Here is a 20378-nt window from a genome sequence, read left to right as displayed (position 1 = left end):
AATTTTTGGGTTGATATGGTACAGAATTGTTGTTTGGCTTATACTGTCTCCTGCAGCATAAAATTCTGCTTCAAGCAGCTGAGTTTAATGCAAGCCCCGCTCTCAGCCATATACTCTTAAAACTAGATCACAAGATATATTCAGTGATCTGATTCATTTCACTGCCCTCCTGGCACAAAGCTCCTGGCAGAAGCAAATGGAAGCAGCTGAAGTTTTGCAGATGAAACCACCTGTGCACACTGCTGTACAAAAGCCTTCACGTAACTCCTTCTACACAGTGCCTTCTCAAACCTCTGCAGATGCGTGGGCAGAGCACAACTTTGCCATTCCAGAGCTGGGCTCATGGCCTACCTTGTCAGCAGCTGGCAGAAGGAGTGAGACCAGTGCTTTCAGGGATTCTTGCCTTCCAGCTCCTGTCCTGCCCGCTGGGAGCAGCAGCAGCACCAGCACACTCAGCTTTCCCCAGGAAAACAGATAATGCCGAGAGCAGCCTGCCACTGTCAGCAGCTGCCCACTGCCCGTGGCTTTTGCTGTGATTACAGCCCACTCTGTTTCTCCAGCAATCCTCTCTCGCAGGAGGACAGGGTGAGCAGAAAACAGGTTTCCCGGTAGACTGTACTTAACACCAGGTCCTCGGGCGGCTCAGAGCAGCCTCACTACTCGCAGCAACCCCTCGACCATCCTGGTTTGCCTCAGCTAGGTTTGAAATCTCCGTGATTCCGAAGTGAGCACTGGTTTTGGCTCCAGAGGCGTTTCCACTCTCACGCTAACGGCGACTGCAGGAGGAGGGAGCGCTGTAGGGCAGAAGGTCTTGAGCTCCCTGGTCTGCAGCCACCCCAGACACGGCAGCCCCGTCTCTGCCAAAACCTGGATGTAGGTTTCTTCCCAGCTCACAACACTGCTGCTGATCCCAACAGGAACTGCAGCTGAAGCCTGGGGACAACATCCAGACTTTTTGAATGTCTTGACAAGTAGGAAAAAATGAGAAAGAAAGGAAGCACAAGGTATTATGGAAGTTAAATTGAACCTGTTTTTCTGTAGAAAAGCAGCGGTTGTGGTAAAATGTGAGAAGTGTTTATTTTCCAGAGATGAATCTCTTCTTTTTTTCATTGAAAGCATGGGGGTTTTGCCAAAAGCTGAAATACATTTTTTTTAAATTTCAAAATGTACAGATTGGTTTTTGGGTTTGGGGGGGTTTTGTTTGTTTGTTTGTTTTTTTAGCTTCTGTACGTTTCCTGGAAAACCAAATACTAGCTTGTGTTAGAGAAGCTCCAACTTTGTGTCAGAGATTTTTTCCTTTAGACATTTCCATCAATGCATTTCTGCTTTGTGTCTCATTTTTTTGTTGTCTGACAAACCTTTGAGGCTTTTTACATTCATTGTGATGGTGATGATGTTGGACAAATCTAATTTCACTGTGACATCTAATTTATGCAGTCAATATTTAACAATAACCGGAATAACTCTTCTTATATTATTTTTTTTTAGGACAAAGCAGCAGATCTGTTTCCCAACGCAAGAAGCTCAATCCTTTATGTGACGTTTTAGCTGGTTTTAAAGGATAGTTTCAGAAAGCCACAACTACAGAGATAACTAGCTTGATTCAAAAGCATATTGTCTAAAATCCAACTGCTGCTCCCCCCCAGGCTCCAGCACTGCAGCATTACTGAATTAAGTCAGGTCTTCGACTCAATAAACACTTCTGCTAAGTAGCTGAGAAGGGGCTGCACTCCTGCCCTGCAGAAACACCCTGTCAGCGTTGCCAGGTCCCTTGCTGACAAAAGAGATGGCTTCCTGGTCAGCTTCTGCCTGCCAAAAACTTACCGAATTCAGCCACATGTCCCTGTGGCAGTGGAGGTCAAGCCACTGCTACACCATTTGTTTCACAGCCTAGACTTCACATCACATGCATTTAACCATCCCTTCACCCTGGCAGAAGCAATTCTCCTGCCTCCCCACACTTATTGGTTTTGTGCTGCCCCACTGATACACAGAGCATTTCTGTGTGTTTTTTCAACCCGTCTGATGAACATGCACAAGAGGAGTATATTTGGTAAACAAACTGACAATTTAAGCAGGGGATAATGTAATTAACATTTTTCAGTATCATTAAAATTAGTCCATGACTCAGTATTGTAACTGACAACAGTCCAAGTTTATTTGTGTATAGCTAGGAGACATTTGCATAGTGCAAATGAGCTGAACATAGATAAGGGGAGAAATGAAGATAGGAGAGCATCTGTATTGTGCCACAACTGCAGAAGAGCTGTCAAATTCCATCAGGCACATGCAGAGAAAGGAGCAAGCAGCTCCTGTGTCATAAGGCAGCTACATACAAACCAGGGTCACCAACTTCTTTTTGGATGTGCAGCCGAGTAAGAGCACCAGAGGCAGAAAGTGGGGAGGACGAAGATTATGCTGAACTAAAGAAAGGGCATGGAGTATGTGAAAGCTAAGCAATACTCCTGTGTGGATACTGAGGCAGATGGGAGTTTGTGAGCAGCTATAGGAAAGCTCTGTCCTGTAGAATAAGGAAATTACTCAATAAAGTGTTGTCCTATATTTAGGACGTTAGACAAGAAATGCTTGTGGTGCTTCTGGCTTTGGTGCAAATTTGGCTTTATTTTTTTTCCAAAAAGTGATTATATCAGAATACAACCATCAAATTTGTTGATGGCTATAAAATTGAAGAAAGCATAGCACATACCATAGAGAATTTTCCTGATGTGCTTTTACTTCTTCTTCTTCTATCCCCTTTTTTGTTTGTCCCTGTTTTGCTGGAAGAAGATATCTTTCCAGTACAGTCTGTCTCTATCTACAGTCACACTGTGCAAGTCTACACAGTATGAGCATGACCAGCAGCTCTTTTGAAAAAGAAATATAAGCGTTGTAAACCAAATGAATGTCCAGGGCTTTCATCTTTTTCTTCTGCATCAACCAGTGCTTCATTCAGCAATAAACAGCAGTAAAAACCGTTCTGTAAAATGTCACTGGAATGCTTTGAGCCAAATATGAGGCCCCATTACACACAGTGACTATAAGTTCTCCCCGTTCGAAGGTTTTCCTGGTGCTGAGTGGAGGTGAAGAAGGTGGAGTACTGTCTTGGGAGGGCTGGTTTTGGCTTCATATGGTCCAGAATTTTTTGTATTATACTGTCTTCTGCAGCATAAAATTCTGATTCAAGCAATGCAGTTTAATGCAAGCTCCACTCTCTGCCATATCTTCTTGAAATTAGACCACAAGATATATTAATTTTGATGTTCTCCTGGCACAAAGCTGTCTTGGCAAAGGCAGATGGAAGCAGCTGAGGTTTTGCAACATCTCTGTGACCATTACCAGACAGAACAAATCTGAGCAGCTTTGAGCATGAGAGAGGACTCTTTTCACCCTTAGACTCTGTGAATACAGTTTGGTAAAGGAGAATTTCAAACAGCTAGAGGAACTGAGACTGCACAGTGAGGTGAACCTGAATCCCAGAGGGCAACAAAGCAGTTTGGATTTCCCAAGGCCACACTGCTCTGCTCTCATGCAATCATGTGGCTGTAGCAGCTTTATCTCCAAGTATGTGCTCCACAATATACAGAATCTAAGGAGGACTGTGAAGTGGCTCAGCCATAATGTAAAAGAAAAAAAATAAAATGTGATACTGTAAAAAAGAAAAAAGTCACAATGCAAAAAACCCCCACAAACCCCCAAAACCCCAAAACCAAACAAACCACACTCCCCCTCCAACAAGAAACTAAATACTATCTCCTGCCAATTTACAAGTTACTTTAAAAAAGAAAATAAGTCTTCTGATCACTGGCAGAATTCATGACATTCCATTCATTTTCCTAAGTCAGATGTTGCATGAGAACATTGCCTCTCCAAATTCATAGTATTCATATGCAGTCACAGCCATTGGGAATAATGCTAGTAAACAAACATGGTCAGCTCAGCCTCTGCCCTGAAAAGTACTTACATGCTGGACTAATGCCTGCACAAGAGCTGCAGAGAAAGACAGCACTGTGCATTTTACAGTCCTAATTCAGTTTCTAGGAAGAGAAAGGACTTCGATTTACATAGTTAGTACGTGAAATATTGAAAACGTTAAAAGTATTAGAAGTATCTGTGGATCTTGTAATTGGCTCCAGGGCAGATCTTTACCAACAGCAAAAAGCAGTGGCATGTAGAGTTTTGCTTTGTTTTGTGTCTCAAAAAAAAAACCCAACCAAAACCTAAATCAGCCTCAGGAAACATCTTTCTAAAGTGGGTCCATGTACCATTTCTCCTGAGGAGTCAGCTTAATCTATTTGTGGTGTTCAAGATCCTGAATCCCCAGGCAGCTAATGCTTGATAGCAACTCTGATTTACTGTCTTTTTGCAAACTCATGAATTTACTCTGACTGTAGAGGAATTACCCTTGAGTTACTACTGTTTAAAAGGGATTGGGTTCTGTTTAACTTGAATATGTTGCCATATTTCTTGCTTAGGCATTAGTAAGAGCGCAGCTCTGTAACCAAGAGAGTAAGAGAAGAGTTCATTAACTTTTACAAGACATGTTGTGGTCCTCAGCTGGGACTGCACTCTTGTTACTCCAGATTAATCAGATTTGAAGATTAAAGTCAGGTTGAATTAAATTTAGTTTCTGCTGCAGTGGAGACTGTGAGCAGTGTACTGAGTGCTGAAGTTAGGCTACTTCTAGCTGGAACGTAGGAGAACCAACTTTCTTGCAGATACAGCATTGCACTGTGAGCAGGGTGAGGGGAGGAGGAGGGAACTCGCAGGATACAGGAAAACAAAACAGAAAGCTTCAATGTCCTGCTTGTGTTAGAGAAAAAAAAAGACATGTCGTCATTCTTGCAAGGTTTACTGAATTTTGTAGAAGCTGGACATTGTTACATAGGCTTCCTCGTTGTTTGGTGATCTCATTTCACTGTTAGGCAGCATCTGGGATACAGTGTCATCATCTGGGGGCTCTGGACTGGGCTGGCCAGAGGGATCCAGGGGAGGAGCAGAGGAAAGGTTGGAACCTCTGCTGTTGTGCAGGGGCACGCTGTTGCCGTGGCACACCTCATACGTGCTGGAGCTGCAGTTTCCTTCCGTGACTGCAAACTGGCTTGTGCCCAGGAGTCTGTGTGGGGCCTCAGCCAGCCAGATGCCTCCATAAGTCACAGACAGATTTAGGTTGCTTTTGTCTGTCATCGCAGGTATCATCTTCAGGTCTGATCCCTTCCTGAATTTTTCTGGAAGACTTGTCTCTGGAGCAACTGATGGCTGCAGAAAATTTTCCAGTTCAGCTTTTGCCTGAATACCGTCCACTTTATGGATATGAACATAACCAAAACTCTCTGGGTTAAAGCTTATATCAAAATTCTGTGTGGCAAAGGGAACAGCACAGTTAGTTAACAATGGGTAATAGCTTAAGAGAAAAGGTACTTTGATAATTTATTTGTTTTTAAAAAGGTGTTCTTTAACTCTGGATGTAACCTTGAGCACACTGAACAGTAGGTTAGCAGAGAATAAACTATCACATGGCTGAAAATCTCTTTCCCTATTAATCTAGATCTATACTGTGTCCTCCTGAAGGCAGCATGTTTATGCTGCAAAGTGTTTCGTACTCTACATGATGTGGTGGGAACTGGAGTCTCAGAGACTTTTCTGACACACCCATCTGTTGCATGCCTGCCGTTTCACAGGACTGAGTGTGTCCACCCAGGCAATTTTTTTCAGTTTTACCTTCTTAACTTAGCAGAGAGGAAGTAAAAGTTTGCCATGACTTTCTGAAACACATCAGAAATCCCTGCATTGGGGAGCACAGGGGGTGGGAGAGTTGTCTTAGACCTCCTGTTAAATTAAGAACGCGCTGATAACGTACCAGCTGGAGAGAACAGCACTGATGACTTACTTTGCGAAAAAAATGAACTAGACATACAGCTTTAATGCAACAGGTTAAACCCACACCTTATGGTTTGTAGCGTTTGCCCATCAGGCTTTTAACTGGCTGAGCAGTTCATGTACTGCATGTATATGTACAATTCTGCTGACCATGTAAGGGTACATGGACATCACTAGGGATGTTTGCAAAAGGTCTCCATCCAGCCCTATGATCACAGTTTCACAGAATCAACAAAGCATCTTGATTGGAAAAGACCTCTGGAGTCCAATCTTGTGTGAGAAACGTGACCTGGGTTGGGTTATCCAGAGCCCTATCAAGCCAAGCCTTGAACATTTTCCCAAAGGATAATCTACCTTGTCTTTGGGCAAACTACACAATATTTAATTATTCTCATGAGAAAGATCCTTTACTTATATCCAGTTTCTATTAAAAAACCTTAATTATTTCAGCCTTTCTTCATATATCAAGTTCCCAAGCCCTCTGTAGTTACTTTGTATGAGTTGAAGCTCAGCCACTATTTGAATTGTCTGTTATTTCCATACCCTTGGCTGGCATCCGCCTGTGCAATTGTGGGCTCTCTTCAGTGAAATGTAGCAGAATTTCTGAAAGATGTCCTAATTAGTGCAGAAAATGCATGTATTGTCTCTCATGACTGTTAGTTTTGTTCCCAACATTCTATACTCAGGTGGAAAAAAACAGTGGAAGAACATACATTTTTTGGCTTCTTGCATAGTTTCTCCAGTGTTTTTTTATGATCAGAAAGGTTTGGCCACACAGCAGGCTTGATCCTGAAACAGCAACAGCAGATAAAAAGCAGCAAAAGAGGAATATGTTGAGGTATCAGAGGTTCATATTGCATCATTAGTACTAATTCTCACAAAGCTTTAGGGCTGGGTTGCATTACCCGGAATAACAACAGAAAAGTCACAGAATAAAACAGACAGGAGAAGAGGAGTTGTAAAGGCCACCATTGCTCTCTTGAGTGCACAAATTGTCATAGTTAAAGAAAGACACTTCACTAAGTACTGGAAAAGCAGCAAATTGTGCTGGCAAGGAGATTGTTTGCATCTAGCTGTGTTAACAGGGCTCTGTGTGGTGAAACCGGTTTCTGCCAGTGCAAGAAGATGCTGTGGTTAAAGTACAAATTTGCTGATATTTGCCGCTGCATGTTTACATAAGTCAAAGAACAACATATTGCCCTACTCCTTGGCCAGCTGTTTGTGCCTCAGATATCTGTTCTGTAGCCTTGTCCCACAGGTCTTATTTTTACTCCTTGATTAACAAAGTTCTCATGTTGTTTGTTCTGCTGCATACCCCCAGCTAGGATGCATCTAGAGAATATTGTCCAACTGAAATTCAGTGTTGCAACGATATAACTGTATGTGTATATGAATATATATTTCATTTTATTTATGTGTCTCTATACGTGGGTGTATATACACACATATATAAAACCCTCTTTTTTTTAACATGGAAATATCTGGGATCCAAAAGTCTCAACTGGTTTTGCTGCAGTTTTACATAAGCAAAACTTCTAGCAAAGTTAGAGAAGTACAGGTTGCCAGCAACAGTAAAATGCGAGAAATAGAAATCTCAAGCTACGTCTGTACTTGCAAATGAAACAGCACTAGGGCAGATAACTCCAGTGTCTAAAATGTTTAATTATTAAAATTGTTCTTGGCGTGGTTTGGCTGATGGCAAACCCCATATTTAACTCAGAAGTTAGCACAGCCCAAATGATGTCCCGAAAAAGCAGCTCCCACACAGCCACCTCTCTTGAGGTGGATGTTGTGGACAGGCTGCTCTGAAAGCCATTGAACAGTCCTGGGCTTTCTGCCTTGCAAGGAGTTAATCTTCTATATTTAAACTTGTATTTTTTCACTTTAGATTCTAGTGCCACCAGATTATCTGCATATCTGTTCACTTTCTTAAATTTGTCAGCTCTTAAAGCCCTATGAGTATAGCCGTGTGGTTGAAATTGTATTTACAGTTATCTGTCTATTACTGTATAGCAAATACATAAAGAAACCCCAATGCAGACAAAGGACTTCCTGGGTAATGAATCTATCTCCAGTCCCACTTCTGCTGTAACTGCTTTGGTGGAGGATGTGGAGCCTGGTTTCACCACATGGCTGGCTGGATGTGGATCTGACCGAGCTGGTGTCTGACACCATCAAGCTGTTTTTGCAGAAGGCTCTGCCCTGCTGCTTCTGAAAGTGCTGCAGAGCAAACACCCCGCTGACTCAGCCTGTGAAAGGGAAAAAGTCAATCTCCCTGGTATGCTGTTTTCACACCTCTTGGGACTTTACTAAAACCTGCAGGTCGCTTTCTTGCTCTGGATCTTGCTTTTGAGTCAAATCTGCCCCCAGCGGGACACTGACTCTATACATGTTTTGTGGTGACTTTGGCTTGCAAAAGTCCCAGTGTTTTGGGCTCAAGACTGAACTCTGCTCAAAGTGGCAGTTCATCTTCTGCCTGCCAACACTATCTCCTGTATTGCCCATTTCTGCTCTTGGCCTCCCTTCAGCCTGATAGAGAGGTCCAGAGATGGAGAGTGAATAGTTCACAGGTACAGCAGGGAAAGCAGTAAGACTGTCAGAACAGGATTGGCTTCCAACACCTTTTCTGATATTAAGAGAGTTAGATTACCTGTTTTCCCAAAAAATTATGATCAGTGCAATCATAACAATGCACAGCATGAATCCCAGGATGGAGAATATAGTCATGACCACGCTGCTATCTGAAGGAAAACAAAGAATATCAGCTAATGCATGTAAATGTCTTACTGTTAAGCCATTGTAACTAGGATGTCTTTTCAGATCATAAATTGGAAATTAATTCCAAGAATTGCACTTGCCTATCGTTGGACTGGTGCAATGATCCATTTCTCCTGTCTCCCTGGAGGAGAAAAAGGTAGGCTGCCAGAGTATCAGCACTTGGCTGAGCTCCAGACTGGATTTCCAGACTGGATTAAAGCAGTTTGAAGTCTGCTGTCACCTCCAGTGCATTGAAACCACCACTTGCTGTGTCCTGACAGCAGCACTGAAATGACTTCCAACACACGTAATGCTGAGGTGCCTCTGGATACTGAAGGGACCCAAAGGACTACAAGGATTATTCACATTTACAAGGGCAATGATGAGATTTTAGCCGGTGTTGCGACTGTGATTAAAGTGCCATGTTTGCACACAAATCCAGGGCCCTGAAACAGGTCATGTTTCACTGCTCTTTGTGCCTTACTCAAAACACTCAGTGCAAGATCTTCCTTCTCCTGCAAGCCAGCTGGCAGCAAACAGAGAATCAGCCTTCAGCTCCATCTGCACCCACCCCCTCCTGCGCTTATAGCAGCAACACCTTTGAATTTATTGCCCGTGAGTGAGATTTAAATTCACGTGGAGGGTCAGCCCCAGTCCAGAGCAATACAGCTGCTTTCTGAATCCCCTCCTCGGGGTGCCTGGCGTCTGTGAGGGCTGAACCTGCTGTGGCTGTGGGATCTTCCCTCCCCATGCTCTCATCCCTCCTGCTGCTGAGGGTGTCCAGGGAGCCCAGGACCCCCAGCTCTGCTTTCCTCCAGGTAGACCAAAGCGTTTTCTGCCCTTACAGCTCTCTGTGGAGTGCTGCTCTCTTGCTGTCCTGAAGTTCTTGGAAGTGCTCCACTCACTCCATGTGCCCTTAAAAAATTTTCCGTTGGGTTGGGAACGTACTTTCACCTCATACGATGCATTATTTTCGAGATTTTGTCCCAACAATCTTACGTGATCGTGTGGCGATTCTATTGTCTAAACACACAAAAAAATCCAGTTATTTTTCCAGCAGACAATGGAGAATTACCTTTGAGTTTCAGCAAAATGTGTGAGATCAGGTGCATCCCTGCAATATTGTGCTGTTTGTTCCATGCCTTTTGTTACTACACAGGTGTTTATCAGGGCATCAACCTAGTTTAACAGCAAGGTATGCCAGACAGTATTGACAAGAAGACAAATGCTAGGTAAAAGTTCTTTGGAAAACAGCTGGGACTATCAACTGTGCTTTGCTACTGTCGACACTGCAGTGGGAAATACATGCTTCCCTAAGAAGGCTCAGAAGAGAGAAAGGTGAAAAAGTACATTTGTGCAGTAGAAAAAGACAACTTCTGAAAGAGCAGTTACAGGGAACTCTGAAGCTGAAATCCCGCAGTACAGCTCTGGTGCTCTTCATTTCAATATATTTTGCTGCCTGAATCCCCCCCTTTTTTTCTCCTTCTAGTTACAGTTCTCCTGTTTTTGCAAAATGTGGAGTATGTAAAACTTTCTTAAGAAAGGTTGTCCTTTGATCTTTGTATATTTTCAGGCCTAATCAACAAGAAAGGAGACATAATCCGTGAAACAGGCAGCTAACAAGCTCTAAGTGATGCCCAGGTGTTAGAAAAACTTGTTGGTAGAATTGCCTTGTTATGACTTAGGGCTTGGCATGTTTGAATTATCTCAGACTTAGGAGGAGGTTAATAAAGCCTGGGAAGAAGGATGTACCACTGATAGTGGACACAAAGAATCCAGAATTTACAGCCACAAGGACATCTGGCAGAACTCCCAAGATAAGGAAGAAACTGGGAAAAACAACTCAGCAAGGGTGCTGAAATTAGCTCCAGCTGGGTAAAAGCTATTTCCAGCAGGGCCAGATCATGACCACCAAGTCACAAGCAACTAACCCAAGAAACTCACCAACCTAGAATAAGAGAAAGACTGAACACACAGATTAATTAAGAGGAGAAGTGAGAGAATTATTAACCAACAGCAAATAGAATACTAATTAATAAAAGAACTATGTAACTTGTAGTCAACAAACACTAATTCCTTTGTTTGCTAAAATCTGTAGTAACATAGTGTATAGTAATATAGTATATAGTAATATAGTAAAAGGGTAATATAAAATAGTTAAAAGTTTTGATAGTTGGGTGCTTGATTTGTGGAATACCACCGGGCATCCAGGCTTGCACAGTTCTGAAACAAATAATCAATGTCTCTCTCTTTCGTGTCATTATTGGCTCATTGCACACTGTGTAACAAATCCTATTTGTTCCCTCCGTAAAAACTGTGGACAACACTGTGTTCCCTCCATAAAAAACAGGTGTGGCCCATGCTTTTGTGACTTGTATTTGCATGGCTGCCTTTGTCACAGGGACACAGATGTCCCTGCAGCTGGGCAGCCCAAACCAGACCCAGTTCACAAGCAGCTGTAGCCTCAAGGAGTTTGAGGGTGGGAGAGCTGTGGGGCCACACCCAAAGCCTGGAAAGACTCAGTGAAAAGGGGAATGTGAAGAAACTTGCTAAACAAGAAAAGAGGTCATACATTTTACTGGCTGATGAGCACAGAAAATAAGAGCAAAAGTGCCACAGCAAAAATCAAACCATCGAAACACTTAGAATGCTTCACCACATTATGTCTTTTCTTCTCCCTGCAAAACCTAAATGAATGAAACTTTGTTAGCCCAGAGAGTGTCTAACTGAGAAGGGTGCTGCTAGCCCAAATTGTTTTGACTCATGAAATTTATAAGTGCCAAACATTGCACTTTTCCAAGTTTTCAGCTGGAGAACTGTAGAAATGTAGATTTGAAAATATTTACATGCTACTGGTAATTTTGATAATGTTTAATTTTGGAAATTAGTGCAAACCACAGCAATACATCACTTACCTTCCAAGTACCTTCTTTCTGCCGATAGGCTATTTGGTGCATTAATTTGCCCTCTAGGTATTTCTTCCCTGAGTGTGGTGTACGGTAACGAATAAGATATTCATTTGCCTCCCTTTGATAAGTGATGTTTATAGCAAATGGCACTTCAGGCTTAACTGCAAATGACAACAAACCAGGATACAACAGGAGTCGAATAATGTTACTAGAAAATAGGTTTTGAAAAGTAAAAAAAAAAGTCCACTTCAACTCAAAGCCCCTGCAGGGTGACCTATCCTGAGCAAGCAAGGGTTGTCCTGGGCCAGGCATGCTAAGCCCCAGCTCATCCTTACACCCTGATCCTGCAAGGGGCTTGGTTTTGGCCTGCTGAAGCAGCAGTTTGACTAGTAGGGAAGGTGCTTGTGATAGATGTGACATTTAGCCTTTGAAAGCAATTCCTGAGCGTGCCCACCCCTGTGGTAGCACTGCTTGAAGGCCTGAAATTCAGTCCCTCTAACCAGTGCTCTGAGATAGAGGCCCCATTGCAAAACCCATCTGGGAGGAAGGCACTGGGCAACAAAGGTTCCTGGGTACAGGAACCCTTGGGGCTGGCTGTGAGGGCAGTGGGTCTGAGGAAGGGACAAAGTCTGACAGCGTTAGAGCAGAGTGGGCTGTGGCTCCAGACCCTCACTATGAGCCCACACCCAACCTGGTCTGCAGGACACTGGGTCAAAGGCCATCTGTGCAAGTTCATCGAGTCTGATACACAGCCCTCAGGACTCTCCCCAGACAGCCTGAGCTGGATGTGCTTGAGATCTTTAGGGACCTTTGCTGTGACACTGAAGCTTCCTGAATTCAGCTTGTAAAGTACATCAGCTCTCACAGGAATGGAAATGTGAATGCCCACACCTCCCTCCTCTCAAGAAAATGCATACAGCCATAAATTGTGCTCACTGCTTCTACAAGCCCCAAATACTCAGTCCTTCCATGCAGATCCCACAGTTTCTAGAGTAGGAACCACCAGAGATGGTCCAGGCTGGTCCATAAACTGAGACGTAGTGTAAGATTATTACAAAGCTATTGAACTGAGGCAAAAATGTTTCACAAGAGAAGGCTGTTGCAGTCCTTATTTCAATGGAAGACAAAGCCATCTGGCACCAAAGAAGAGCAGAGAAGAATCTCTCCTACATGGGCTTCTCTGCAGACCTGGAATGAGACCAGTTCCCAAGAGGGGAACCTCTTCCTCTTGAGTTTCCTATTTCTTGGCTCAGGCAGGTCCCCAGTTGGTGTTGACAAGGCCATTCATGGGTTCTCAGTGCAGGGTGCACCTTGTTCAGACAACAGAATGCACCACAATGCAAGGTGTGAAAAGTTAGATCTTGCAACCCTGTGGTCCCTGTGCTACCGAGCTCATGTTGTACATGGGGTGATCAGTCCCAAAACTGCATAATCCCTAATAAGAGATGAACAAGATGTCCCTGCTTGACAGTTTATCTACACTCAGGAACAGCTGCTTCACCCATGGAGGGGATTTGGTCTATGCCCAGGTCTAGGCAGAGTGTCACAATAAGCCAGAGTTCAGCTGCACATTTTGAACAGACCTTAATCTTGTTTAGCTTTGAACCAAGGGAAACACCACACTCCGACAACACCCCAATCCAGGCTACATGCCCTGCTAAGACACTCCTTTATACTGCCTCTATGTCATCCAGATTGATGTTTAGGCTTTGTGCTGGGCTAATTTTGCCCCAGTAACCCCTATATCTTAAAAATATCCAAGATGTTAAGTGTCTTACCAATGTGAGTCACAACCAGACTCCTGCAGACCCTTCTCTTTGTCTCAGAGAACACGCAAAGGTCTCTATTTGAGAGTATATCAGTGAACTGTAAGAAGTATGCATCTTCCTGTTTCTTCATGTTGTTGCACATGTACTTGTTGTCTTCCTTGGTACTGTTGGCCAAAGTGATATGACATTAATTTCTTCTCAGTCTTACTATAAATTAACTACTTGCTATAAGGGATGAATCCTGATTGCCCATTTCACTTCAACCAAAGTGAGACTCTGTATGAAATAACAGAAAATGCCATGCAAATAAGGAGTTTGAGAGACTGATAGGTTTTTTCCTTGTGGTCTTCAAGCACAATAATCAAGTGATGTGAATCACATTAGGAGTCAGGGAGCTCTCAAAGAAAAAATGTATTATTTAATTAGAGATATATGTGTTTAAATATTTTTATCTTTAAAAATTATCGCACTGCTGCTGTGTTTAAACATAGGGCAATAGGTTTTGTACTCAGTGAAGATAAAGAAAAATTTCTTATTGATTTAAGTGGTAGCAGATACAGGGTCAACAGTCAACCTGGCCATGAAGGAGTCATATGGCAGTTTCAGAGCTGTGTTTTCTCATCTCTGTGGCTCCCATGTTTGAGGACTGTCATAAAATTTCAGCCAAAATCCATAATAAATCCCATGAAATAGAAAAATTCTAATAAACTGGGGGGGGGGGGGAGGGACAAAAAAAAAAAAGGAAATAATTAATGGTTAGAATAACAAGAGTTACAAAAAAATCCATTTCTTTTGCTTGCTGTCACAGAACTTTCCCTTTCAGGAAAAGGGAAGAGCAGAAGTATGCTAAAGAAACAAAATTTAAGCTTCTTCAGGTAGGTGCAACAGTGAAAAAAAAGGTGGAAAGAGTTTCAAGGATAAGAAGTGGAGATGACTGATTAGTGCTGTCACTGTTGGGGTTTTGCATACTTGTTCTAGTGTGTTTTTTGCATGTCTGTGTGTCCAAAGACAATAACTTAGTTTAGTCTTAGCCTAGATAAAGACATTTCCTGTGATGTGGAAAATTAACCTTCTTGCTAAAGAACTTCCTGTGGTAAGGATCTGTGTCTTCACAAACATGTTTTACTTTTCAGTTGATAAAGGCTAGGTTTGAGGTTTTTTCCAAATATCATTTAATTTAAATAAAAAAGTTCTCAGTTCATGCTGGGCTGCATTCATAATTACAGGTGTTCCAGAACAACAGAGGCAAGATAGAACTATTGGAGGTGTTATAATCCCCTTTAAAGACCGTTCCAGCTCTTCTTTTTTTCTTATAAGGGAGTTATGTTCTGTTTCAGTAAACTCTTCTTCCTTGCTGAATATAATATTCAAACTTGGCAAAACAGTCTGAATAAGAATTTTGTCTAGCTCTGCTGTCCCTGTTTCCCAGCATGTGGCAACATGACTCACTAGTGCTCAGGATTTCACTTCCCAGAAGTTTACCAAAGGACAGACTGACAGTACTTACCACAGAGACAGGGTATAGTTAGTGTTGTGAGGAGGCAGCTCAGTAAAATTGCAGGTCAGGCTGCTAAAGGGATCCTTAATGTCCAGCTGGCTGAAGCAATCAATGTCAAAATTGTCTGGTTCATCGTCTCCAAGAGTCCCTAAGGAGAGATTCACGGGATGTTACTGAAGCAAACCTGAGAGTGTATTTGATTTGCAGCTGCATTGTATAGGAGGTTGTTGCTTCATGTGATTGCCTAGAAGGAAGAGGATCAACCCACCTGCTTAGTAAGAAGAAAAAAACCCTTGTTTAAAATTAAGTTAAATCCATTTGCACTTTCCAAGGTTGCTCTCCCTCCATGACAGTGAAACCCACCCACTTGCAAGAGTATTTGGTGCCATGAGGCAACTAAGCCCCATTTTGATTGTACTGAACAGTTTTCTGAAATGTCACAAATTTGGGCTCAAGAGGGAAAGCTCAGACTTGCTGCCAGAATGCATGGTTTCCTGCCAATTTGCTTCAATGAGTAATAACACAATCATGATTTGACTAAGAGTATAAGTCTTGAGTCCTACACTTGACAGGTATAAGGTCAGTGACGCAAACACTGATGCTTCTGAGAGGAGTCCTCTCCAGCAGAAACTGCAGCTTCAGCCTCACTTCATAAAATCTCATCCACCACAGCAGAGTGGATGAGAAAAGGGTAATTGCCATGACCCCTTGAGTGGATCCTTGGGGCAGGAATGCCTCTGTCTTCTTTCACATAAACCTCTTCCTTGTGTCCAGGGACTATGCTTGATCCCCCACTCAGTGTTCTGCTACCCATTCCTCATATGTGTCCTTGCCATGTGAGGCACCTGATGCAGTGAGAAAAGAATCAAATCATAGAATGAGTGGATTGGAAGGGACCTTAAAAATCATCTAATTCCAACCCCTCTGCCTTGGGCAGGAATACCACCCAATAGACCAGGTTGCTCCAAACTGGCCTTGAACACTTCCAGATCTGGGGCATCCACAACTACTTTGGGCAGCTTGTTCCAGTGCCTCACTGCCCTCTGAGTAAAGGATTTCTTCTTAACATCTAAACATCTTCACTTTTAGTTTAAAACCCTTCCCCCTTGTCCCGTCACTGTCTGCTCTGAGGATATCAGTGACTCACACTCACAAACACAACAGGGAAATACTGAAACATTGAAATGTTTCCAATGGAGAATTTCTTCCAGAAAAAATGATGGTCAATGCTGCTGTAATCCAATTGGATCACTGAGATGTGATCACCTCTTCAGATACTGTGATTTATAGTCCAAATTGTGATATCCTATGAACCCTGGACAATCCTGACAGTGTGCAGGGAGACCCAGACCTTGTCTAGTGTGGAAGCATATCTGAAGATCCAAAAGCCATATGGTTTGACAGCAGGGAGGAAGCAGAGGAGAGTTTTTTGATTGCTTTAAAATGTAAGTCAAGAGCATCAGCAGTGCTTCTTTCTGACCTCACTGCTGAGCTGCATCTGAGGGGTTTTGAGTAAGAGAAGAAATTCGAAAGTCACTCAGGAATGCAGAGTAACACACAAAAGCAGTTCAGGCAGAGGCTACGGAGACTGCTGCCACCAGCACCCAAGATGGGCAGCAGAAGGGATGGGAGCATCTGATGCTGCACTAATGCAGAACCCACAGGCAGATCTATGCCCTGTGAGCTAAGATTTGGTGCCATTTGTTGCCATGAGCAACCAGTGCTGAGAAATTACTACTGATCTTCTCACTTCAGCTCTGGGAGCCCAAATCTCCCTGAAGGACAAGGAATGCAGTGTCTTCTACCAGTGTTGCTGCTTTGAAGGGAGAACCTGTGCAGCACAGAAAGCCTCAGCATTTGACCATTGTATTCGAGAGAGACACAGAAGTCAGCACAACTTTAGAGTAAGCCTTGCAGCAGTTTCACACAGCTGAGAGTCTTGTCCAATGCAGCCACATGGGCAGACATACATGTACAGAAACCTGTACCACACAGAGTTGCATATTTGTGGGTAGAAGTGCGGGCATATAAATCTATGTATATTCAAAACTCGTGAGATAACAAGTAAGCTCAAATGAATATGTGTAAAATGGATAAACCCCCCATATTTCATATAGATATATACACCCAAAGTTGACATGCATAGTTATGTCACATTTTAAGCCTGAGATTTTACTTGCAACTGCCAGGAGTCTTGCTAATGTATACTCCAGGCAATATTAAAATTTATAGATTAGGATGACTAATCCTCCTTTCTATAAGACTGCTTGGTGCTCTCTGTATACGCAAACTACATAAAGCAGATTTTACAAAAATACACAAAACAGATAATCATCCTCTTAATAAATTAATTCATCATCCTATTAATAAATGGCTTATCATAAAAAAATCTTTCAGCTGCCCACTCCTCCTTTGTTGAAAAGTTACAGAAATTGGAATTCATTCTCTATCAGGCTGGTTGCAAAATGAAAATAAAGATTTGGTCTCGCAGTTCAAACAACCATTTAAGGCTTAACCAACACACCACAGCTTTGGTGCCACACTGGAAGGAAAGCTTACTTTACCTCTTTGACACTGAACTTCCACATTGTGATTACATGGTTCCTTATTCATGGAAATAACATACTAATCGTAGAGTATATGGTAATTAAATCTCATCAATAGTGTGATGTAAGCAATTTCAAGTGTGTTTTCTGTTATGGGTTTTCCATGGGCTGACTAATTTTTTTGTCTGACATAAGTATGCATGCATCTTCAGTCATAATTCTTCCCTAAACCTCAGAACCACCATGCGCAAATGTGTTTGCTATGTGAATGGTTTTGATGACTCTGACATGACTCATACCGCTAAGGACTCTTCACTCAATTAAAAATTTACAAGATTACAATACTTGCCTTGAGAGGCCCAGATGAGGCAGAGCCATGAGCCCAGCTCTGCTGAAATCAAGGCAGGGCTCGGAAGGGAATGATTCTGCTGGGATAAAAGCTGCTATCATAGCTACAGCCATGACAGGTCCTTCACAAAAATGGCTTTGGACAACATCCAACAGGATAGTTCGAACTACAGCAGGAATCTCAGGAGCCTTTACCAAGAGTGTTAGCAGAGGCTATGGACACGCTTCAGCTTCAAGCTCTAAAGCTGCCAGGAGTGACAACAACGTGTGAAACGGAAGGCACTGTTAAGCACTGAAGAATCAGTGGCCAAATTTCCAAAGTCAACAAAGTGACTTTCTCCATGGACAGAATAATGTGGGATCTTTAGCGCTGATGTGATTCAGACAGAATTCATTTTAATCACAACAGTTTCAGTGTGGGTTGGACAAACCATACCAGTGTGCGTAGCAGGACCACTGAAGCCATGGGACACCACAGCCCACAGACCTGCTGCCTCCCACTCCCCCTACCCATGCCCTCTTGCCCCTCCCTGGCTTCCCTTTCTTAGCTCTGCTTGCAGCTCTCTCAGGTCTTTTGGGGGCCTCCACCACTTCTGCCAGGCTGGGGGACAGTGCTTGGGAGGCTCAGAAAAGAGGAGGAGAAGAAGACAAGTGCTGCCATTATTAGCTTTTCCCTCCTCTACCCATAAGAGTGTTCATAAGCGTTAAGTTCATGCCCAAGTTGGTGGGTGGCACTTTGTCAGAAGGTGGGGTGAGTCGGAAAGCAAAGAGTGAAAACTGAGCATCTGTCGATTTTACCAGGGTGATTTTACCCTGGATTGATTAGTTCATTGGCCAAACCTAGGAGATTCATAAAGAAATCGTAAAAGCTGGTAATTGCTCAGTAGGGATTTTCTGAATCTATTTGTCTTTAATTCTAAGTAAATTATGATTTACTGGAGATAGTGACAAAACATGTAAAGGTCTGATCATATCCGCTTTTGGGAAGCCCTGAAGATTTCAGTGACACCAACAATAAATCACTAGCATTGAACATCCTACTGCTTGCCAGAGGCTGCTTGCCAAAGCTGCCTCTAAGCAGCTGCAGATTGTATGGATAAAAGGCAAATAAAAAACCCAAGGTGGCTAGATGCAGTTCTGAGCCAGACCTTTTTTTCTTTTAATTAAAAAATCTGTCATGCATATCTTATCTATGTATATATGTACAATTGTCTACACACACGTATGTTACATGTACAGTACAGGACACCCAGGGAAAAATGAGATTCCCTAACTCATAGGAACACAGCCATTCTCTTTCTAAAAACCAAAAACTCTTTTGTCCCCAAACAATGGAACTCTAAACTGCTACTTAGCAAATGTCCGTGTCCTTCAGGCATAGTGCACAAACTCTGTCACTGATGTTTGTTTAGTATCAGACAAATAAAAGTTTAGCAGATCTGGGACTGAATCTCTAAATCATATTTTTCATCTCCCTTTTGAGAAAAGGAACAGCAGCCTGAAACAGTAGTTTTATTGCTGCTTTTTAGAATTTTGCATTTGATCTTGATGCTGCTAAATAATTTTCACTTCTCTAAATGAGATAATGAAATCTACAATAATTTATAATTATTTGCTGAGTAAGGAATGAAGACTACTAGTGATGGCCTGTGAGAACCCCCTGGCTGAGTTGCTGCATCAGCTGTACTATGAGGGAGACTGAAACTATCCCTCAGATCACACCTGATGTAACAGCTTAAAGAAAATGTAAAGGTTTGGCTTTTAGAGCAGAACAGTTTCGGTCAAGTTTGAGTTACATGAAGACATTTTATTTGGAGGAAATTGCCAAGAGAAAAGGAGGCCAGAATCTCACCCCTCTCCAATGGCAACTCAGAGTGACCATGAGCTGCAGAAGGGTGAAGTGGTTCCCTGCTCCCAGGCATATGTCCTCACATGAACACTAGATACAACAAGAGAGGATTAACAGGTCTAACCCTGCATGCCCTGTGCATACAGTTATAATCTCCCTCAGTTCATATGGATTTATAAGGACAGCAGATTTGGGGATAAAATTACATAGGTATCCTCCAGCTCCACCTCCACGTCAAGTTCTGGCACTGAAAGAGAGACTGGAAGTTAAAACATTAACATATTTAACCCAACAGTTGCATTTTGGAGCTCTTAACTGAGGTTTTTCAAGATCACCCAGGAGTGGAAAGATGAAGATGAAATGACTCACCATCACCGTCTGCTGAGGTGCAACCACTTTCCCCAAATGTGGTGTGAAGAAACATGGCAAAAATGCTCAACACTGTACTGGGCTGTGTCATTCTGAGCACGCTGCATGTGTGCAGTGCATGTGTGTGCGAAACCCGCACCCACTGCCTTTATACCCGGCGCTGAGCAAACCTATCGCCTGACAGAGAGACCTCAGGCGAGGGGAAATGTAAACATGCCTACGCAGAGGATGGCTGGTGGCAGAGGGCAGGAAGCCAGCCTGAAGATAATCACTGAGCTTTTACTTTGAAACTGGCTTCCCCACTTCAAAACTAAGGACCTTCTGGATCAGACCTGTCAACCTCTTTGGGCAAACCTGGTAAAGTCCAGCGAGAAGGGAGCATGTTTCATGGACAGTACTCCTGACTCAGCTACTGTGATTTGTGCTGCTGGTTTCCCTGAGTTCATGGTTTAGCCC

The 20378-nt window shown here is 42.9% G+C and overlaps 1 protein-coding gene across 1 annotated transcript; it reads right to left on the bottom strand.

Annotated features, from left to right (window-relative positions):
• Positions 1-2623: 2623 nt before the first annotated feature.
• On the bottom strand, positions 2624-20066 carry IL7R (interleukin 7 receptor). The gene is made up of 8 exons (XM_032676296.1): positions 19923-20066; positions 14820-14958; positions 13322-13476; positions 11550-11704; positions 9480-9657; positions 8528-8618; positions 6591-6666; positions 2624-5355 (listed from the first exon to the last, which is right to left on the bottom strand). The coding sequence occupies exons 1-8, from the start codon at positions 20011-20013 to the stop codon at positions 4849-4851; spliced, it is 1392 nt and encodes a 463-aa protein (XP_032532187.1). The 5' UTR covers positions 20014-20066; the 3' UTR covers positions 2624-4848.
• Positions 20067-20378: the final 312 nt, after the last annotated feature.

Source organism: Chiroxiphia lanceolata, chromosome Z (assembly GCF_009829145.1).
Source record: "Chiroxiphia lanceolata isolate bChiLan1 chromosome Z, bChiLan1.pri, whole genome shotgun sequence".
Classification (NCBI taxonomy): Eukaryota; Metazoa; Chordata; class Aves; order Passeriformes; family Pipridae; genus Chiroxiphia; species Chiroxiphia lanceolata.
The sequence above is the reverse complement of the archived record's forward strand: the minus strand, read 5'-3'. Positions and strand labels throughout refer to the sequence as shown.